The sequence below is a fragment of the Nicotiana tomentosiformis genome, chromosome 6 (genome assembly GCF_000390325.3).
Source record: "Nicotiana tomentosiformis chromosome 6, ASM39032v3, whole genome shotgun sequence".
In the NCBI taxonomy this organism is placed as follows: domain Eukaryota; kingdom Viridiplantae; phylum Streptophyta; class Magnoliopsida; order Solanales; family Solanaceae; genus Nicotiana; species Nicotiana tomentosiformis.
In genome coordinates this window covers 1,903,178-1,927,357 of record NC_090817.1, presented here as the reverse complement: position 1 = coordinate 1,927,357, position 24,180 = coordinate 1,903,178, and the positions used below count along the sequence as shown (strand labels likewise).

The 24,180-nt window shown below is 34.8% G+C and overlaps 1 protein-coding gene and 1 long non-coding RNA gene across 6 annotated transcripts; one reads left to right on the top strand and one right to left on the bottom strand.

Moving 5' to 3' along the window:
• Positions 1–7,991: 7,991 nt before the first annotated feature.
• LOC104118737 (uncharacterized) lies at positions 7,992–9,800 on the bottom strand. Its single transcript, XR_691306.3, has 3 exons — positions 9,627–9,800; positions 8,996–9,121; positions 7,992–8,293 (listed from the first exon to the last, which is right to left on the bottom strand). It is a non-coding gene; the product is annotated as an uncharacterized lncRNA (long non-coding RNA).
• Positions 9,801–11,669: 1,869 nt separating this feature from the next.
• Positions 11,670–20,491, top strand: LOC104118739 (ABC transporter I family member 1). Of its 5 annotated transcripts, none has more exons than XM_009630074.4 (2): positions 11,670–11,766; positions 19,151–20,491. In XM_009630074.4, the coding sequence occupies exon 2, from the start codon at positions 19,299–19,301 to the stop codon at positions 19,986–19,988; it is 690 nt and encodes a 229-aa protein (XP_009628369.1). In that variant the 5' UTR covers positions 11,670–11,766; positions 19,151–19,298; the 3' UTR covers positions 19,989–20,491. The 5 variants fall into 5 exon arrangements, with proteins under 5 accessions (XP_009628369.1, XP_009628370.1, XP_009628368.1 ...); XM_009630075.4 differs by lacking the exon at positions 11,670–11,766 and adding an exon at positions 11,773–11,921; XM_009630073.4 differs by lacking the exon at positions 11,670–11,766 and adding an exon at positions 11,928–14,038.
• Positions 20,492–24,180: the final 3,689 nt, after the last annotated feature.

Genomic DNA, 24,180 nt, shown 5'->3' with positions numbered 1-24,180 from the left:
TTTCCTCTTCCTCTTGCTCGAAATCATCACTTAACTGCCTAGGCAGCAGTTCCATTTCCTTCTCCGTCCGCTTCCTTTTTTCTGTGGATTTGGACCGCCCGCTGCCCTTCCGGTAGGCTTTTTGGGCGGTTGCTTGTTACCATCTTTGTCTTGTTGCTTGGACGGTTTACTCGTTGCTGTCATTTCATGAATCTAAGTACCTGCAATGCAAAGAAATCAACAATTAGCATATGAAACAGTGAAGTTCAGCTTTAAAGTCGTTGCAACAGCTTGCACTTCCAATTATTCGTAAAGTCATGCCATTCAATACTTCATGGAATTATAGCTCATGGATTTTAGCAAGTATGTGATAACTCTCTTCAATTTTACAAATAAGCATTGCGCTATATAGATATCGTTATGCTCAACATGAGGTCTATCCTAGCGATGCTCACTAACCACGGTCAATTTCACATAGCACCTCACTCGACCCCACACCTATTCTCAAGCATATACCAATGTTGCTCGGTTACTCAGACTTCACCGACGCCTAAATTTTCCTCATGGACAATTCGTCGAACATGTGATATGCAACAAGTGTGCCTAGTTCATTCTATCAGTTGGGTAATGCGACTACCCTCCCAAAATTTGACGAGATGAAGGGAATTATAGTTTATCATCTCGCAACCATTACAACTACCAAGAACGATAGCCCTAAACCCCAGGCTTTTACATGTGTGATATTTGAAATTGCAAAACCTACTTGTTGCTACCATTGAGAGAGGGAAGAGAGAAGAATTAGGAGAGAAGCCAAAGAAAGAACGAAGAAGATGATGCGTACCTGTTGCGTTTGTATGCTTGCAAGTTGAATTAAAGAAATTTGTATGCGTTTGTATGCGTCGCAAGTTCGATTAACGAATTTGTATGCGTTTATATGCCTGACTTTTTTCTTAAGATGTGTTAAAATATATAGTACTTACCTGTGCGTGCGAGCTTAGACGCGACGAATCCCCTCTTTTTCCTTCAAAATTTGTTGGACGCGACACGGACGCGATAGGCAGACTTCACTGCCTTGAGCAATTGGCCCGTCAATTTTTTTCATGCTGAGGGGGATGCGACGCATCTGCCTCGTTTTCCCATATCTGGAATTTTTTTTTTTTTTTTTTATACATACAAGATCTAATTCCTACAAAATAATGAACTATCTAACTTGGGTGGCCTCCCAAGAAGCGCCTGATTTAACGTCGCAGCACGACGCAACATGTTCTTCATGCCTCCACTAAATCCATCGTGGTCTTGTGACGTGCAATGTCACCACCCCAATAGTGTTTTACTCTTTGGCCATTTACCAAGAATGTCGCATTGGACCCCTTATCACACAATTCTATCGCACCATGAGGTTTCACACTAACCACTTCAAACGGACCCGACCATCGAGATTTAAGCTTTCCTGGAAAAAGCTTTAGCCTTGAATTAAACAGTAGAACTTCTTGACCTGGTTCAAACTCACGATGTTGGATATGCTTATCATGCCATCTTTTGGTCTTTTCTTTATACAATTTGGCATTTTCATACGCATGCAATCGAAACTCATCAAGCTCGTTGAGTTGTAGCAATCTCTTCTCACCGGCCAAGTCCATCTCCATATTTAGCTTTTTAATCGCCCAATATGCTTTGTGTTCAAGCTCGACGGGCAGATGGCAGGCCTTCCCATAAACCAACCTGTACGGAGAAGTACCTATTGGGGTCTTGTATGCAGTGCGATATGCCCATAATGCGTCATCCAGCTTCCCGGCCCAGTCCTTTCGATTCATACTTACTGTCTTTTCCAAAATCTGCTTTACCTCTCTGTTGGAAACTTCTACTTGACCACTCGTTTGGGGATGATAGGCAGTGGAAACTTTGTGCTTAACTCCGTATTTTGCAAGAATATTATTCAGCAATTTGTTACAAAAGTGAGTTCCCCCGTCGCTTATCAACACTCTTGGAGTCCCAAAACGTGTGAAGATGTGCTTCTTTACAAAGCTTACCACTACCTTTGCGTCATTAGTAGGAAGAGCAATGGCCTCCACCCACTTAGAAACATAGTCGACCGCCACCAAGATGTATCTGTGCCCGTTAGAATATGGGAATGGTCCCATGAAATCAATCCCCCAAATATCAAAAAGTTCTACTGCCAGAATATTTTGCAAGGGCATCTCGTGCTTCCTCGTGATAGTTCCGATTCTTTGGCATCTATCACAATTTTTAACCAAGTCATGTGCATCCTTAAACAATTTTGGCCAATAGAAACCTGATTGTAGCACTTTTTGGGCGGTTCTATCCCCGCCGTGATGACCTACATATGGAGAAGTATGGCAGTCATGCAGTATAGCCTTCATCTCTTCCTCAGGAACACACCTTCTCACCAGCTGATCTGCACACTGCCTATATACGAATGGCTCATCCCACATGTAGAACCTTACATCATGTAAGAATCTTCTTCTATTGTCAGGTGTCCATTCTAGTGGCGTCACCCCACTTGCAATAAAATTCACATAATTTGCATACCATGGGGCTTCACCCGAGGTGATTGCTAATATTTGCTCATCCAGAAATGTTTCTTTGATTGACCCTCCTTCAGCTACATGGTCCCGACTTTCTAATCTGGACAAATGATCGGCCACTTGATTTTCTGTCCCTTTTCGATCTCGGATCTCTAAGTCAAATTCTTTTAAGAGAGGGACCCAACGAATCAGCCTCGGCTTGGCGTCTTTCTTTTCAAATAAGTATCTGATAGCTGAATGATCTATGTAGACGATGACTTTGGTTCCCACTAGATAGGATCTGAACTTGTCAAACGCCCACACCACTGCAAGCAACTCCTTTTCAGTAACTGTATAATTCATCTGAGCTGGATTCATAGTTTTGCTCGCATAATAAATGGAGTGAAAGATTTTATCCCTCATTTGCCCCAACACCGCTCCGATTGCTATGTCACTTGCATCGCACATCAACTCAAATGGTTGTGCCCAATCAGGGCCAATGATAATTGGTGCAGTCACCAATCTTCCCTTCAGCTCCTCAAATGCTTTCAGACATGCATTATCAAACTTGAAGGTAACATCTTTCTCTAGAAGCCATGAAATGGCACTTTTCCCAGTTTAGCACCAAGTTCGTCTTTTCACACCTAGCAATCACTTTATCAAGGTTCATCAAACAACTATCAAAAGAACATCCAAACACAGAAAAATCGTCCATGAATACTTCTACAAATCTTTCAACCATGTCAGTAAAAATAGCCATCATACACCTTTGAAAAGTTGCAGGTGCACTACAAAGACCGAAGGGCATTCTCTTGAACGCATACGTGCCATAAGGACATGTAAATGTAGTTTTCTCTTGGTCTTCTGGGGCTATAGCAATCTGATTATACCCCGAATAACCGTCTAGGAAACAGTAGTATTCCTGGCCAGCTAATCTGTCAAGCATTTGGTCAATAAAGGGAAGGGGAAAGTGGTCTTTCCGGGTGGCATTGTTCAGTTTTCTATAATCTATGCAAATTCTCCATCCAGTGACAGTTCTTGTAGGAATTAAGTCATTATTTCCATTAACTACTACAGTTATCCCCCCTTTCTTTGGCACACATTGAACGGGGCTTACCCATTTACTATCAGAGTTTGGAAATACAATACTTGCATCAAGCCACTTAATCACTTCTTTTCTTACCACTTCTTTCATGATTGGATTTAGTCGGCGTTGGTGCTCTACACTTGGCTTGTGTCCGTCCTCCACGAGGATTTTGTGCATGCAGAAAGCTGGACTAATGCCTTTAATCTCAGACATTGTCCACCCAATTGCTCGCTTGTGCTCACGTAGCACCCTTAATAGCTTTTCTTCCTGTAATTTAGACAAGTGAGAAGAAATAATAACAGGTAAAGTGTCAGAACTTCCCAAATAAGCATATTGAAGGTGAGGGGGTAGGGGTTTAAGTTCCAATTTTGGAGCTTCTTCAATTGACGGCTTTGATGGGGGGCCACTTGGCCTATTCAGGGGATCAAACGGGATTATTCCTTGCATGTAAGCACATGATGCATCTAGGATATGCATCATCTCCTCAACCTCATCATCCATCTCCAAGCTATCAAACATCATGATTGCTTTTTCTAGAGAATCGTCTAGATATACACTCGTGTCAAGAAGTTTCTCATCCACCTCCACAACAGATATCATAGAGAGCTCCTCATAGTGGCGGGGAAGTTGGATTGCTTTGTAGACATTGAAGACTGCTTCCTCGTTGTCCACCCTCATAATCATTTTCCCTTCTCTCACATTAATTATTGCATCACCAGTAGCCAAGAGAGGTCGTCCCAATATGATTGGAACTTGTTCATCAGCCTCGAAGTCTAGAATAATGAAGTCAGCTGGGAAGATGAATTTTCCAATTTGCAGCAGCACATCTTCAATCACTCCTTCGGGGTAGGCTATGGACCTATCAGCTAATTGCAACATCACAGTAGTTGGTCTCGGAGCTCCCAGACCCAATTGCTTAAACAAGGATAAAGACATCAGATTTATGCTTGCACCCAAATCACAAAGAGCACATCCCCCGTCGATATTATCGATTCGCACTGGAATGGTGAAGCTGTCAGAATCCTTAAGCTTTTAAGGAAGCTTGTTTTGGACCCTTGATGTGCACTCCTCAGTAAGTGCAACCGTCTCGAACTCAGTTAATTTCCTCTTGTGAGCCACTATGTCTTTTATGTACTTAGCATACTTTGGAATTTCACGAAGTACATCCACTAATGGAATATTTAATTGAACCTAACTCAACATAGAGAGAAATTTGTTGAACATGCGATCGTCATTCTTTTTCTGCAATCTTTGGGGGAAAGGTGGTGGTGGCCTTGTAACCTCCATTCGCTCTGAACTTGCATCATTTTCCTTTGACTCTTTTATTGCCTTAGGTGTCAGCTCCCCCTCGGGTATAGGTTTTTCCTTTATCTTCTTTGGCACTTCCTCTAGTTCCCTCCCGTTTCTAAGTGTAACTGCATTAACTTGAGGGTTCTTCTCTATATCACTGGGAAGTGAGCCTGTAGGTCTAGTATTTTGGTTTGCTGCTAACTACCCCATTTGCCTCTCAAGATTTATGAAATCGGTCCTGAGCTGTTGATTGTCTAGCAACAACTTTTTCAGCAAGTCATTCGTACTTTATTCCATTTGTTGGGGTGGCTTCTGAGGTTGAGTGAAATTCCCTTGAGGTCTATACTGATTCTGATTCTATTGATTTCCGCCCCATGAGAAGTTAGGATGATTCCTCCAGTTTGGGTTGTAAGTGTTCCCATATTGTGCATGTTGATTCATAGAACCTCTGTTTTGTTGCCCCACATAGTATATAGATTCAGGATTCGTGGGGCACATGTCAATCATATGACTGTCTCCGCATAGTTCGCAACAAATAGACATCTGCTGTACATGTTGCATTTGTTGTGTTGTCATTCTATTCATCTGATTTGCCAATTTTGCTATATCGGCTCTCATGGCGGAAAAGTCATCAAGCTCAATCAAACCGGCGGCCTTCTGTTTAATTCCCCTTCGTGAATCCCCCTCTCCTTGCCAATTATGGTCATTAGCAGTGAAATTATTTAGCAAGAGTTGTATTTCACTATACGGCCTTGCCATGCAACTATCCCCACAAGCTGAGTCAAGATTCATCTTTGATGCTTCATCTAACCCATCAACAAAAGTGTGACCCAATACCTCATCAGTTTGACAATGATGCGGGTAGTCTCTGAGTAGCTTCTTGTACCTTTCCCAAGCTTGACGAAGTGTTTCGCCATCCCGTTGTTGGAACCCAAGAATTTGTCTCCTCAGCGACTTTGTCTTCTTAGTTGGGAAAAACTTGATCAGGAATTTCCTTGCTAGATCATCCCAAGTGTGGATAGAGTTCGCGGGCTCCTTTTGCAACCATTCCTTAGCTTCCCCCAACAGTGAAAAAGGAAATAGTGTCAGCCTGACATAGTCCTTGGAAACGTTCGGATAATTGTAAGTGTCCGTAATTTCCAAGAAGTTCTGAATATGCCTCTGCGGGTCCTCATGAGATAGACCCACATATTGTCCTGTGGACTGAATCTGCTGTACCATGTACTGTTTGAGTTCAAAATGCCCAGTGATATCAGGCTTCACAATAGCCTGAGTCATATTCGCAAGATTGGGCCTTGCGGCTTCAATCACCAGACGCTCTCCATTGCCTGCCATCTCTATTGGCTGTGGTTGAACTGCGACGTCCAACTCTCTTTCTATTCTCGTTCTAGCTTCGAGTTCCCTTCTCACTCTATGTAGTGTTCGTTCGATTTCTGGATCAAGAGGAATGAGGTTGTTTGCACTTCTACTCCTCTGCATTCGAGAGAAGATCCTGCGTTGATACAAACAAGGCAAACTGAAAATTAAAACTTGAACAAATATCTAATAAAAGCTTAACTTAGTCACGTAGCTAATTTTCTAAGTCCCCGGCAACGGCGCCAAAAACTTGTCGGGTCCAAACACACTCACGCAAGTATACGTGGTCGTCAAGTAATAAAGTAGTGAATAAAGTATCGTTCCCACGAAGACTTATGATTAACTTTTGACTAATTCAAACTCGAATAGCTTATTGATTCAAGATATTTCTAACAAAATATATAATTTTATAAATTACTACCTAAAGACTATCAAATAATGAATTGCTAAGAAATAAACACAACACTTAAATAGTTTTGAATAACAATCAATAGGATATAATATTCCAGGGTCACGGGTCATCTAACATTCATGTTGCATTCTTGGTTTAAAATAACTAAGTGATTTATCTGAATTGTTGATTCACAGGGTTAATTTCACTCGTAAGAATCTGTCTAGTTCTTACAAACCCATTCAAGTTAACTTAATACCTATATGTCTATGGAATTAAGTTTAACAAGAACGCATTTACAATTCCTGTATTGCAACCGAGTAAGGCAATTAGGTATATGTCTATCCTAATCGCGAATCCGTTCCCCGATGCCCGGGTATGAAAACTTACTCTATTTACTTCTATATGCAATCTAGGGTTCCCACTTTCGAGTTCAACTCTAGATTCATAGATAGTATTTCACTGTTAGCTACTCAGCAAAATAATTAAAAACAGAATTAAATAAACAACCCAATATGATAAACCCAATGTCGTCAAATTAAACTTCCAATATCAACATTCATGTATACCCATGACCCTAGAACAATAGGGTTCTTAGCCACTCATATTCAGGCAATCATCCACAATTTCATAAGAGTGCATAAGAATCAATAAAAGAAAGAGAGAATAAGAACTCAAGACGATTTCCGGGGTTTTTGAACTTGGTTGTAGCTTTCTTCTTCTCCAATCTATCCGCCGTCAAAAAAGCGTTTTAAGCTTTATATATTGCATCCAAAAGTCGTGGGCTAGAGTTCTCCTAACCCTAGTCCAAATCGGCTTCAGGGGTTGATGCTAAGGTGGATGCGACGCATCCACCTCGTCCTCAATTTCTTAACTTTGTATGTGAGGGTGGACGCGACGCATCCACCTTTTCTTCTACTTCCCAGTTTTGCATGCGAGGGTGGATGCGACGCATCCACCCTTCTCTTCTACTTCCCAGTCTCGGATGCTATGGTGGATGCTATGGGCCGACTTCACTGCGAAGGGTGCACGAAAGATGATGTTTTTCTAGGTTGGATGCGACGCATCCAACCCTTCTTCCTCTGGCTAGACCACCTTTTCTTCATATTTTACACTCTAAACACCTTAAATCGTTACACATAACTTAATTAGTCATAAAACTAATAATTAAACCATGTTGGGAATTTTAAAGATCAAATAACATCAAGAAGTGGTTAAAACATGGGTAAAGTAACATCAACACATATCGAAATATGCCAAACATCAAATAATCAACACGTTAAAGCAACTTCCTAACAAAATTATACTTTCTTTCGACATCACTGCAAGTTTGTATTGTACATAAATTTAAAACTATCGGGTATAAAAAGGTAAACTAGTTTTCTCCTTTGTACACATATATAAGACAAAGTGTAAATTTAACATATTACAAGACTTCAGTTATTAACACACCTTAAAACAGCAAAATAAATTACCAAATTCAAGTTACAAAATTTTGGTCTTAATATCCAAGCCTCCAAATAACATACATAAGTGTGACATATATATCATGTACAAGTCCCAAAACTATACAAAACCATGGTGCATATTCAAATGTGATCTCCATAAGTTCTCCCAAAAAGACTACTTCATAAGGCCGTCTTCAAATTTTATCCCGTACATTACCTACGATAGAAAACAATTATCGCTAAGCATAAAGCTTAGCGGCGTATAAACTTTGGGGGCTTGGAGCCATTAACTTCTCCAATTCTCATTTTTAGTCATAGGTAGCTCAAATAAAATATAATTTAAAACAAGTAAACAAATATATCAAAAGTATCAAATATCAACCCTTGAATTGTTTCCAATTATCAATAACTATATTCAAGATTCAAGAGTTGAGAAAGTGTATACTATCAATCCATGAAAGCTTGTCAAATATCTATTTTTTTCGCCCAATATGTATGTCATGCCATCACACTAAGCAAAATCAGATATCAAGATGGACCGAAACCCAAAATCAAGTAGGGTCAAAACCCAACAGTCAAGAAAATCAAGAACCATATTAAAAATGGCTTCCTAGTTCGTACTTAACACGGACAAGTTCCATAATTTAAGACGAACTACAAATTCAAAGTCAAGATGGCAAAAGATCCAAATCAAGAGGCATGCCAAGATGAGTGACAAAGTCACTGCCACAAGAAGGAAAAAGTCCCAACAAGAATACAAAATGATCAAACAATCTGTACGAGTGGGCAATTTAGCAAATATCTTGCAATGCTTGATATAACACGAATACAATGCTATTAATTGAAGAGAAAAAATAAAATATCAGGTTATTTCAAAATATTCCAGCAAGTAAAGAGAGTACAAAGTTTATACACAAACCTTGATGTTTTACCACAAAATAGTTCAACCACAACTTGAGGACGTTCGAATCGTCTACGCCCTAAGCAAACCAAATCCGTCTACTTCTCAAACACTTCCCATTAGCTTTTACAAGGATATATATACCTTAAATACATAATAAAATATCTATATAAGTTCAGTGATTTAACATGTCAAACTAAATATGATATTGGTGAAAATTACCCAAAATGTTTGAAAAAGAAATTCTGGACAGTATCACTGCCTTGTGTTATAACTCAGATTTGAAGATGAAAAAGGACAAACTAGACTGTGTGGTCTTCTTTACAGTTGTAGATATGTGTCTTAGCGTTTCAGAACATTTTGAATCACCCCCACATCAATTTTGTACAAAAAGTTATGCTAAACTTACTAACAGTAGTACAAGGAGGGTTTGTAAAACAGAAAAATTTGGGCAGCAACCGCCCTATACTTCATCACTTATTTTCGGGTAAATAAAAGACAAACCAGGTTTTGATTCCTTCATAAGAGTTATAAATCTATGAAATAGATTTCTAGAAAGTCTTAGATCACTTAAAACAGAGTTCTATAAAAAATGATATGAAGAAAATACTAATAGCTATCTAGTGCAAAAACGGGTTTAGTAACTTACCACAAAAGAGAGGAGCAACTTGAGCTTCACCAAGAACGAATTTTGCTGGTTGGTTTAGTGGAAATTTATGGTGGTTTTTATGAAGTTTTCAGGTGATAAGAAGGAGAGAGGATAGGGGTATTTTTCATTTTCTTGAAAGAATGAAAATGGGGAGTTTATGGAAGACTAAGTCAATCAAAGTTGTCTTTAAAATTTTTGGATAAATATGAAATAAAAATGGCTGCCCAACTACTAAATATCCTTAGATAAATACAAAAGAGTGACAGCCCAAAAACTTAATTATAATGTATTTAACAACAATTCATGAAAATAATATTAAGTGTTACGCATAGCAACACCATGGAACTTCTTTGTCAGTATTAACATAACCTAGAGTAAGAAATTTTCATGTATTGTAAATTTCACGTTTAGGAAGTGCGAAGTAAAAATATTTCCTCATTATAAAGATGCTCAATCGAAAATGCAAATATTAGTAAGACTTTGGGGTGTTACACTTTGTATAGTGATATTAATTTGTTAATTCCTTATATCGTACGTGTGTAATATATGTACATTAAAAAATAAAACAAGTTGTATATTTTCTTATATAAGAATCGTTAGTGAAAGTTAAGAACTTGTTGGAACTAATTGATTCTATTTTATAACTTTGGTACTGGCGGATTTTCACCCTTCAACTACAAAGGCCGCGGCACGACCTGAGCAAAATCACTTTTAGCATGCGGCGGAAAATATTTACACTCGGTAGCCACTAAAGTGTTTAAAATTTATATACTACTAAAATATATTTTTTGGCTATTATAAAGTTACGTTTTCCATGTCTCACAACTTTTGCTTTGCCTCCGAAGAGAACTTTAGGTAAAAATTGCATGGGGCGCCCTATTTGGTCGCCCCTTTTTAATTTATATTCGTTTTGTTTTTTCGTTTGCATCCGTACCCATTTTTTTTATTAAAAATGTTTTAAAAAGATGATTTTGCCCTTCTTTAATAAAAGACTATTGACAAACTGCATGACAAAAACTTAAGCATGTTTAGACTGAAATTTTAGCAAATAAACTAAAAACATTCAGCTTGTTTAGACTGAAGTTTCGGATAAAACTCAGGACAAAACTGTAGACTGTGTTACAAAATTTCAGCATGTGTTTGGTATGAAATTTTAGCAAATGAACTAAATAACTTCAGCATTTATTAGCAAAAACTCTTTAGAAAATTACATACTGCAAGACAAAAATTTAAGCATGTTTAGTCTGAAATTTTAGCAAATGAACTAAATAACTTCAACACGTATTAGCAAAAACTCATTAGAAAATTACATACTACTAGACAAAAACTTAAGCATGTTTAGTCTGGAGTTTTAGCAAATGAACTAAAAAACTTAAGCATGTTTAGTTTGAAATTTTAGCAAATGAACTAAATAACTTAAGCATGTTTAGTCTGAAATTTTAGCAAATGAACTAAATAACTTAAGCATGTTTAGTCTGAAGTTTTAATAAATTAACTAAATAACTTAAGCATGTTTAGTATGAAGTTTTAGCAAATGAACTAAATAACTTCAGCATGTTTAGTCTGAAATTTTAGCAAATGAACTAAATAACTTCAACATGTTTAGACTGAAGTTTCGGATAAAATTCATGGCAAAACTGTAGATTGCAGGATAAATAACTTCAGCATACATTAGCATGAAGTTTTAGCTTCAACATGAAACAATTTCATGCTACATTATCATGAAATTTTAGCTTCAAGGTGAAACAACTTCATGCAAGTGTGATTCTGAAGATGAATCTGGACAAGTTTATGATTTTTTTATAAAGTTGCTGAGATGAGGGGAGGAGATCGTTATATTTTTTGTCAGGGGTGTAATTGTCATATTATTATGGATTTTTTATAAGATGGCTACCAAATCAATAACTTAAAAAATAGGGTACAAGTTAAAAGATGACACAAATATATGGTACAACTGCAAATCCCCGAACTTTAGGCCGAACTATCAAATGTGTTAAAAGCCCATAAAATTTTACTTTGGGCTCAGCCCATAATAATCCGTTATTCTAAATCTCAACATCTCAGCCCAAATCAAGTAGACCGAAATCTCCTCCAGCTTGTTGCTCAAGTGACGGCGGGCGGCGGACGACTGCGGACGGCGGTGAGCCCATTTCTTGCTGTTAGAAATATACTATGATTGTCTTCTCTCCATTTCTATCTTTTTTTTCCTATTTTATTTAGAAATGTCATAACTTGTTTTATGAAATGCCGAAGCTGTGAGTATTAGCCAAAAAGTTGGAGCTACTGGAATGAAGTGTAAGTTAGAATTGTGCTGAATGGTTGTCATGGAAATGTATGCCTAAATATTCTAGGTTTTGCTTTTAGTTTTTATTTGCTAATAATTATCATGTGAATTACCTAGGAAGTGATTAGGAGAATTGACATCAATCAATTGAGTATGTCTTTAATTTCAAATTAGTTGAGATCGACTATTTGAATCAGGATTTCATACAAAAGGGATTCAAAAATGTCACACCTCGGATATTAACCTTTGATCAAAAGCAATTTTTGAACCACTTTGCTACTTTACTAGAATTTTCCCGCATGTCAAGGGATTCAACAACTTATATTAACAAAAAGAACTATTTTTTACCCTATTTTCATAATATTATTTTCCGGCGAATGCAATTGAATCCCCTTTCTCCAAACTAGCTCTGTTAGTGGTGCCTAGGAGAACACGTCCCTACTGATTAGGAAACTTAAAGTAAGGGGGAAATTTAGAAGGAACAAAAATTAAAGATGTAGTGAATTGTTAGGTTTCTTAAGATCTCTTAGTTTCAAGGTTATCTTCGGGAAAGACCATCAAACAGCAAAGTGAACTTAGCTTGGTATGGGTAGTATGATCGCTCCATTTTCTTTTTTGTTCTTTTTTTTTCTCTGAAAATCTTTCATCCAATGCTTCTAAGAATGAATTCTTTTGGAATTTAATTCGCTTATAAGAATTGTGTTCCATTCAACTTATAGCTTTTCTTGAGAAGCCATGTTAGTGTGTACGTTTGTTAAGCTACAAATTGGTTACCGTTGTTTTACGTTGTGCGGGATCTGCAGGACTACTCCACCTCTTTGCTTGTAATCTGATGAGAAAATATGATTAGAGGCCTTTTATTCTTTACCTTGATTATAGTGATGCGTAGTGGTTAGCGTCTTAGTGACATATAAGAAAAGATAGCAATTCTTGATAGTCATTCTGATTAAAGTGGAAAACTAGAAAAACAATGTGGATTGCCTTTGCTAATGAAATAACTTTTTATATGATTTTGGTTGTTTGGAGGGATGGGGAGTTACGAGGAGGACGTGGAGCAAATCTTTTTCGGTTTCTCTAAATGTGCTTCTATGACAAGAAATTCCATACGAGGGAATTTAATTTATCAAGTGCAAATTCAGTGACTTAGTAGCATCCAAGAGTGTTGCAAATGGAAAAAAATGAGAAAAATCCTGGATGTCGTTCCTCTTTCATCTTCATTTTCTCTTTTCTGTTTTGTTTCCTCAGACTGTGGTAAAACACATTAGTTGATTTGATTCTGCTGCTTTCTTGTCTAATTTGAAGTTCCAGATGATGTCCTTTCGCTGGGAATTCTATTAGTTAGTGGAGTTCGTACACTATACTAATTTATAGTAATTGCTGCGAGCACCTAATTTTTGACTATATTTGAATTTTTTCACCACATTTTAGTATTTCAATAATTTTAAGTTTAATCTTGATGTTTTAGCTTTTATTTCACCTTTTTATAAGTCTTATTTATGAAAATTGAAAATACAAAAATAGTTATTTTTAGAGTAGTAATTTTTATTCTTACAAAAGAAAGAAAAAGTTTCAAAAATATATTTTTTTCATCTAGTTCTAGTTTAATTTTCAATTTAAAGGTTTTAATAAGTGAATATTGAGTAAGTATTATTATCTTGATAGTTTGATTTAGTAGGAGTGGTCTTTCTATTTTATCTTTTGTATTGTTTCACTTTTCAAAACAAAAAACAAACAAAGGAAATTTTTTTAAAAACAATATGACTATAAGAGCCAATTGGCACTTCCTCTTTTGTCTTCTTCCTAAAAGATTCCCTCTAATCCCTTATAACAAAATTCACGAAATTTTCTCAAAGTGCATTCCTAGCTGAAAACCAGATCTGAAACACCCCAAAATCTCACCCAAAAACAGCTGCAAAATAGCTCGAAATCAGCTCCCAAAACAGTCCGAAAACCACCACAAAGGCTGCCGTCTTCACACAAAACCAGCAACTCGTTCCTACTCTGTCAATCACTACAAATGAGCCGAGTTCGAGTCGGGTTAGTCGAGGTTCGTTGAGGTTTCCGGCAAGGCATTTGTTTTCCTGTTCGAGGTTCTCTTGTGCTTGACGATTCCAGAATATTTGCAATTGTAAAGGTCCCCTTCTCACTTTCAGATTATTTCATATATTTGTTGTGCTTTGGTGAATGTTTTAGCTTAATTCCTTGCGTCTCTGTTAGCATGCCTTACACGTGATTTTGATTTGTTTATCCATTTTGGTGTTATTGTGTTTATTATGTTGAGTTATTAAGGATTGGTCAGATTTTCTATTTGTAGTTGTTGAAGTAGATTTTGTGTTCAAATGGGTATATTTTTTCTTAATGTGAATAGGTTTGTTTGGATAGGTCCGATCAATTCCAATTTAGATAGAGTGATCTTTTCTTGTCGTTCTTGAAGTCTGTTAGAGATTTGGTTCCTTATACCATTTCTTAAATGCTTAGAAAATTAAATATCTCCTTGATAGCTCAGAATATTTAGGAATGCAGGTATGGATTCTTGCTTTGCCCTAGGCCTGGCAAGTGGGCCGGTCCAGGCCCGGGACCGCGGGCCAGACGGGCCAAACGGCTAAACGGGCCAGGACCGTTTGGTCCGGTTTAGTGGGCCTGGTCCGGTCTCGTGGGCCGGTCCTATGATTTGGCCCGCGCAGGCCCGGGACCGCTTGGCCCGCCAGGGCCCGGGACCGGACCGGGATCGGCCCGGTCCCCTTAGCGGGCCCAACGGCTATTTTTTTTTTTTTGACTGTAAAAAATAGCCGTTGGGCTGTAAAAAATAGCCGTTGGCTATTTATGAAATAGCCATTTAACCCCTCAACTTTGTTTTAATCCCAAACTTTTTATAATTACACTTTTTCCCTATTTTCAACTATAAATACCCAATCATTATTTCATTTTTTCTTACAAAATCATCAATCTCTCTCTAATTTACTTCTACTATTGCTTACTTTATTGTTACAATTTTTGAAACAATTGTGAAGTTGGTGAATTGAAGTCTTCAACGATAATCAATTTCCAACAAGTTGTTCGTCAATTCGGTAAACTCGTTCCAACTCTTAAGTTTTAATATTATAATTTTGGTTGTTTTATTTACTTTGCTTGATTAATTAAGATGGCTTATTCCTTAAAAAATATGTTTAGTAAAAATAAGGGAAAATCGAAGAGTGGTGAATCTAGTGGCCAATATGTTCCTCCTCCACTTCCCCCGGCTCCACAACCCAAACATGTTACCCGTCTTAAGATTTATATGTAGTATAGTATAATATAGTATATTATACATATATATACATATAAGCTTATATATATACATCTCATAAGATATATAATCTATATTCGATATACTACATATACATCTTAAGATATACTATATATACATAGTATACTAGATATATATAGTAGATATACATGTATATATAGTATATACTATATATACATCTAATAAAATATACTATATATACTATACTATATATACCTCTTAAGATATACTATATATACTATACTATATATACATCTTAAGATATACTATATATACTGTACTACATAAACATCTTAAGATATACTATATACTATATATACATAGTATACTAGATATATATAGTAGATATACATGTATATATAGTATATCTTAAGCTATACATATAGTATAATATAGTATAGTATACATACATATATATATATATATATATAAGCTTATATTTATACTATACTATAGTCTATACTATATATACATCTCATAAGATATATAAACTATATTCGATATACTATATATACATCTTAAGATATACTATATATACTATATTATATATACATCTTAAGATATACGATATATACATAGTATACTAGATATACTAGATATATATAGTAGATATACTATACTCTATATACATCTTAAGATATACTATATATACATCTTAAGATATAGTAGATATACTATACTACATATACATCTTAAGATATAGTATATATACTATACTATATATACATCTTAAGATATACTATATATACATAGTATACTAGATATACTATACTACATATACATCTTAAGATATACTAAGTATACTAGATATACATCTTAAGATATACTATATATACATAGTATACTAGATATACTAGATATATATAGTAGATATACTATACTACATATACATCTTAAGTTATACTATATATACTATACTATATATACATCTTAAGATATACTATATATACTATACTACATATACATCTTAAGTTATACTATATATACTATACTATATATACATCTTAAGATATACTATATATACTATACTATATACATCTTAAGATATACTATATATACTATACTATATACATCTTAAGATATACTATATATACATAGTATACTAGATATAGTAGATATATATAGTAGATATACTATACTACATATACATCTTAAGATATACTATATATACTATACTATATATACATCTTAAGATATACTATATATACTATACTACATATACATCTTAAGATATACTAAGTATACTAGATATATATAGTAGATATACGTGTATATATAGTATATCTTAAGATGTATATATAATATATAAATCGAATATAGCTTTTATATATATATATATATATACTATACTATAGTCTATACTAGATATACTAAGATATACTAAGATATACTAAGTATACTAAGATATACTATATATACATCTTAAGATATAATATATATACTATACTATATATACATCTTAAGATATACTATATATACATAGTATACTAGATATACTAGATATATATAATAGATATACATGTATATATAGTATATCTTAAGCTATACATATAGTATAATATAGTATAGTATACATATATATATATATAAAAGCTTATATTTATACTATACTATAGTCTATACTATATATACATCTCATAAGATATATAAACTATATTCGATATACTATATATACTGTACTATATATACATCTTAAGATATACTATATATACATATTGAGATATACTATACTACATATACATCTTAAGATATACTATATATACATAGTATACTAGATATACTAGATATATATAGTAGATATACATGTATATATAGTATATCTTAAACTATACATATAGTATAGTATACATATATATATATAAGCTTATATTTATACTATTCTATAGTATATACTATATATACATTTAATAAGATATATAAACTATATTCGATATACTATATATACATCTCATAAGATATATAAACTATATTCGATATACTATATATACATTCTTAAGATATACTATATATACTATACTATATATACATCTTAAGATATACTATATATACTATACTACATATACATCTTAAAATATACTATATATACATAGTATACTAGATATATATAATAGATATACATGTATATATAGTATATCTTAAGCTATACATATAGTATAATATAGTATAGTATACATATATATATATATAAACTTATATTTATACTATACTATAGTCTATACTATATATACATCTCATAAGATATATAAACTATATTCGATATACTATATATACTATACTATATATACATATTAAGATATACTATATATACTATACTACATATACATCTTAAGATATACTATATATACATAGTATACTAGATATACTAGATATATATAGTAGATATATATTAAGATATACTATATATACATCTTACTATATATATATATAGCTTATATATCTTAAGATGTATATATATATTAAGATCTACTATACTATACTATATATATATAGTATATCTTAAGATGTATATATAGTATATTTTAAGATGTATACTATGTATATATATATATATTTTTTAAGATGTATATATAGTATATAAATCGAATATAGCTTATATATCTTTATTACTATTTTTTTCTCTAACTTCTATAATAATAAAAAATTAAAAATAGAAAGTTTCTGTTGGGCCCGTTTAGGCCCGTTTGGGCCCAGAACCGGACCGGGACCGGCCCACTAAACCCAGGCCCATTAGTTCATGGTCCCGGGCCGGTTCCAGCAATAAGCCCGCGAGGCCCAGGACCGTTTAGGACCGGCCCACTTAGGACCGACCCACTTAGGACCGGGCCCGCGAAGCCCACTTAGGACCGGGCCCGCGAAGCCCACTTGCCACCCCTACTTTGCCCTTTGAATGTTTTTAAGCATTTTGCTTGCTCTGTTCGAGATAGGTGAGGATGTTGCATGGTTTTCTTTTAATTTTTTGCTAACAGATAGTTTATTCCATTAAATTTGCTTACTTGCTTTGTTTTAGATTAGTTTTTAGAATTATTCCGGCGTAGACCATGTTACCAGTCCATTTTAGTTTTTTAGAATGAGTTTTGATAAAGTGGATAAATGTAATGGCAAAAGGATTTGGGTGTAAAGGATAACTGATAAACTCTTGTCCCTACAATAATTTCAAATTAGCTTTAGGAAAATAATTAATGAACATTCGTAGCTTGCTTTAGGCGCGATTAATAATATTATTGTAACTATGGGTACGGTTCCCGTAGCATAGTCATGACTCATGATACATTTAATCCCAAATTTGAGTGCACGCTTGCGTGACTTGACCCCAACTTCAAAGTAAGAATAAAATAAACATGTCGTAAATTGCAGGTGTGTTTCACGCGGCGCGATTTGCGATGTGTATAAAACGACAAGTGCACGACATCGTAACTTGTTCAAATAAATTCCATAAATACTTTAAATGGCCAAAATTTTTGATAACAACGGGAAAAAGGTAAAAATGCACAATAGGTCTTAAAAACATGTAATATTTCAGATAACAAAAAACCGAGTGTAATTTGTAAAGCGATCGTGCTAGAACCATAGAACCCGGGAGTGCCTCACACCTTCTCCCGGGTTAACAGAATTCCTTACACAGGTCTTCTGTGTTTCGCAGACTTGTACAGAGTCAAACATTCCTTGATTTGGGATTTAAAATAAATGGTGACTTGGGACGCCGTAAATAACTATTCCAAGTGGCGACTCTATTAAATAAATAATCCCTCTTCAATAATGTCACTTAAATTGGAAAAACTCCTTTCCCCGAAAAAGGAGGTGTGACAATTGCGTGTGTAGCTAAATGCTCATAATGCTTTTGCATTAACTAGTGAACTTAGATTTAGCATAATCTGCTTCTGTTTTGAACTGATTGGTTACATTTCCAGAGTTGCTGAAACTTATGAATTTTCTACTTTTGCTTTTAATTTTCAGAATTACAGAATTTGTTCCGCAATTTCTTCTGAGCTCCTGCAAGATTTGAAAGAGCTTCAGCAGCCTTTTGTTTCTTTTTATTCTCTGTGGAGCTCAATCAAGGAAGTATTATATCCAGTAGTGATCTTTGTCCTTCATTCTTTTGACAATGTCTTTGCGTAGACCTCCCCTTCCTCGACTTCTGCTGAACAATGTGTCTTGCATGAGAAATGCTCAACAAATACTGCGCAATGTAAATGTTTCCCTCCATGATGGTGGTGCACTTGTACTAACAGGCACTAATGGCTCTGGTAAATCGACATTCTTGCGCATGTTAGCTGGTTTCTCGAAACCATCAGCTGGTGAGATACTCTGGAATGGTCATGATATCACTGATTCAGGTGTTTTTCAACAGTACAAACTTCAGCTCAACTGGCTCTCTCTTAAGGACGCTATCAAAGAGAAGTTCACAGTCCTTGATAATGTTCAATGGTTCGAAGTTCTTGAAGGCAAGCAAGGAAGATCTCTGCCAGCTTTGCAGCTTATGGGGCTTGGAAGATTAGTAAACGATAAAGCACGAATGCTTTCTATGGGTCAAAGGAAAAGGGTACAGCTGGCCAGATTGTTGGCAATTGATCGGCCTATTTGGTTGCTTGATGAACCTTCAGTAGCATTGGATGACGAAGGTGTGAAATTGCTCGAGTACATTATTGCAGAGCACAGAAAAAAAGGTGGTATTGTCATTGTCGCCACCCATCTGCCTATTCAGATTGAGGATGCAATGTTTTTAAGGTTGCCACCGAGGTTCCCAAGAAGGATGACTTTGGTAGACATGCTTGATCGAGGTGGCCTGGACTGATCTTTAAGAAGATGTAATCCAAGTTTAAAGAAAACATTACAATAAATTAAAGAGCATGCAATAGAGAAACAAGAGAAGCGTGTGATGTGCCAAATTTTCTTCTAGTGGCATCAGAGTTTGCACTTTATTTCATTCTTGATGGTTGCAAGAACTGCTCCAAGATTTTTGTATTTAGAATATCTAGGACTAGCTTCATTATCTCTACATTGTTAGTTCCTCCTTTTTTTGCACTTCAATTTGCCATGAAAAATGTGTGGAGAGCACCTTGCCTAGGTCTTTGGTCTAGTGGTAAGAGTGCAACACGGGACAAAAGTCTGCACTTTTATTTCATTCTTGAAGGTTGCAAGAATCGCTTGAGGACTTTTATATTTAAGATGTTTAGGATTAGCTTAAATATTTTTTCTTTGTTAGTTTCTCCAGTAGAAAAAATCAACAACTTCTAGTACTTTCTATTTCTATTGTTAATTTGTATAATATTAGTTTGAGATGTGAGCTTACATGGAGCGGCATGGTCCGTAAGAATTCATATAGCCTGTCTTAACATACTTGGAGTTGAAGCATAGTAGTAATTGTTGTTGCTTAGTTCCTCTTATCTGTTAGTGCCTACTTGTGCTTTGTGCAGAGATGAATTTTGGTCACTTCACTTGTTCTCTTTTTATTGTCAGTCCTCTGGTTGCATGTGACGATGAGATTGTTCCTCTACAAACACAGGAAAAATGGTATTTCTATTCTTTTTATTTCTTCTTTTATTTTGTATAATATTGGTCCGAGATGAGCTTAAATGGAGCAACATTATCTAGAGATCATATACCCGACCTCAACATACTTGGGATTGATGCGCAGTAGTAGTAGTAGTTGTTGTCCTCTAATTTTGCACATCAATTTGCCACTAGAAATGTGTGAAGAGCACCTTGCATCAGATATAATGCTCTCTTATTATCATGTCAAGTAGCTTCATTTCTTTTATGCTAGTTTGAAGCAGAGAATTAAAGAGATATATTTGGGAGTTCATCTTTATCTTGTCAGCAGATTCAACACTGATCTGGCTTTTGTAACAACTTTGGACATTACAGGAGGTATCTAAGATAAGGTTGTAGTCTAAAGTTGTCCAGATATTAACAAGAGATGTCTTGGATTTTATCTTTGTTTCGTCAGCAGACTGAGCACTGTTAACAGCTTTTGGACACACTGTTATTTGGTTGCTGTAGTAAGAATTCTTTTTCCTCAAAATTTGCACTTTTGGCTCAATAATTCTAGTGGTGTCAGGTGTGTTGTTTTTAAGAGAAAACCGTAAACCTGCAAAACGCATCACTGGAATACCACTTAAGAATAAAGCATGCAAAAAACAAAAAAAAATAGATGGAAAATATAATTATACATGCAAATAATCGTGTATGCGGAATGCGATTTATAAGTTTCATTGGTGAATAATTTATAAGTCTTATATTGCAAATGCGATTTATAAGTTCCATTTGTTAAATAGTTAATCTCATATGCCAAATACTATTTATAAATCTCAATTCGTTTCTTACTGAGAGGAAAAAGAAATGGATGCCAACTATGCCTAATTCTCCTCACAAAATCTTGATGCAATTATAAAACAAGAACGTGCAGGTAGCTACCAACTTAGTCTAGACTCTAGATTAAATTCTTGCTGCAATTATAAAACAAGATCGTGGTTGCAACCAACCTAGTCTATTTCTAAACAAGTAAGATAGTGATCTTCAAGCTTTGTAACAAACTCTATAAAATAAGAGCATTTGACTTTCACAACTAGTGACCACCATAGTGTATGGGATGATTGAGATTTCTTCGGCGGTGAGATATCTCGAGTTTAAGTTTTGGAAATGAAGAATTTCTTAGTAGGGAGTTGGAAGTAATTGGTGTTTACCTCCTTAGCGGACTTACCCGACGAGAATTCAGATTAATCAGGAAAATGAGTTTCGAATGCTAAATGATTAAAAAAAGATAAGTGCTAATGGTGTGAAGGGATGATTGAGATCCCTTCACCCTTAATGAGATGTCTCGAGTTTAAGTTCTTAAAATAAAGAACTTCTTGGTAGGAAGCTAGGAGCACTTGGCGCTTTACCTCCTTAGCGAACTTACCCAACGAGAATTCGACAATGAATTTCGAATGTCAAATGATAAAAAAAAAGAAGATAAGTGCTAATGGTTAGAAATTTACACACACAATTCAAAATTGAAAGTTTTCTTACCAAAAGTTCCTTTCCAACTATTTACCAAAATCCATTGTGCCCAAACAAATGATTGTGGAAAAAAGAATATTTTTTATGACATTTTCTCTAACTTTTTAATTGACCTATTCTCTTTTGAACATTGTGAAAGTAACATGAACAAATGCGACTTTAGAACTAAATATGTCATTTCATTTTGATTTTTTGTAACGTGGTTTTATTGTTCTCATCTAACCTTAAGTTCATATATCATGATGTGAATCATGTCGTGTTTCTCGAATAATTACAGGACCCATGTGCTTGGGGTCCCTAATATTGTACAATTATTTTCTTTGGAAGCATACGATATCTGTCCGTTTATATAAGTTTGAATAGATAAGAAGCTAAAGAATGAAATGAAGATTTTTTCAACTTTTAGTCATAAACATTGTCATAATATTTGTAGATTTTTGCAACTTGTAGTTTAAAATATTTCATGATATTTATGTGGTTATAAATGCTTATTATTAGAGATTTAAATGAAAAAAGTAAGTTAATATTTTTTTAGATTTAAAAAGTTAAGTTGTCATTTATTTTGAAACAGACTAAAAAGGAAATATTGTCACATAAATTATATCCGATGAAGTATCATTTTTACCGAGCTTTCGATTACATCACTTATCATAAAAAATTACCAATAATCTATTAATATATAATAGGAGAGGCAAAGAAAGGTTATGATGACAAGTGTCATAACATTAATTTAACATTTGAAATTTTTTTGGACAATTTTCCAACTTTGTTGGAGTTTCAAATTTATTTATTTTTAAAAAGTGAAAATTTTGAAGATGGCAATTATTTCGAATTCTAATTTCTTTTAAAATAGAATAGAAACTTCAAGCCTAGCAGTTTATATCTGCCAATTCCAAAAGTTTTATTTAGATTCTTTTTTAAATATGTAAAAACCGCCCATCGTCAATTGCTTTACCTTTTTGGTGGAAAAAATTGTTTTTTTTCCCACAGGCTCTATAACTTCTTAGACAAAGTTGAGTCTACTGCTTAAGCTTCTTTTTCAAGCGCAATAAAACTTCAAACAAAGTTCAGTTCGCAATTTGACATGGAAGATCATAAGAAAATCATAAGAAAAGACTCAACCCAAAACGTCACCCAAACTAGCTCCAAAGAGCAGCCAAACCAACTGCGAAATTGCTGAAAAACCATTCCGAAAATCCCAGAAAAGTTGTCCGAAAATTAGCACCAAAAATCCGACGAAACATCGTCCAAACCCAGCTACAAACATCCCTCGAAATGACCCCCTTTTACACTTGAAATAGTTGTCCAAATCTAGTCGAGTTGATATAATTTTTGTCCAAATCTTAGTTCGAGGTCGACAGCGTGGTTTCCGGTCTTGGCTTATTTGAAAAAAAAAACTCTTTGTTCGTTGGCTTGAACATTCATCTAATACAAGTTGAAAGTCGGCGTTCTGTTGGTCTATTTCCTAAAGTTTGTAGTCTGCTTTATTCGGAGGTTTGAGCGAGCTTCTTATTGCGAATTCTTAATATGTTCCTGTAGATTCTTTGTTGTTTCCTGTGGTTAGTTCTTCGTGAATGTTTTCTTTGTTTTGATTTGTTTGCTTTACTCTCTATTTGATTAATCATTTTAATTAGATGAACATTGGTCATGTTGAAATTTTCCCTGTTAGTTTCCTTTATTTGATTCTTTAGAAAAGAAAAAGGAGGGTGTGCTTGAGGGTTATTTTAATTTTATTTTTACTAGAGTTTAGCATTGTTCAGCTTAGTACAAAATAAGGATATGCTAGATTTTGATTTCCTTCTAAAAAGAAAGAAAGAAAATCCATCTTTGCCTTTGAGGTTTAGTATCTGAAGTTAATTGATGGACCATCTGTTGGTTTAATACTCTTAGAAACAATGGGCTCAAATAACGTTGAATCATGCTGGGCCAATTTCAAAAACCGATTTTTTCAAATACATAAGATGTCCTCAGCTACTAAGTGGGTC

Excerpts from the sequence above, each read along its gene's own strand:
- LOC104118739 (XM_009630074.4), top strand. The coding sequence starts at position 19,299 with ATGTCTTTGCGTAGACCTCCCCTTCCTCGACTTCTGCTGAACAATGTG.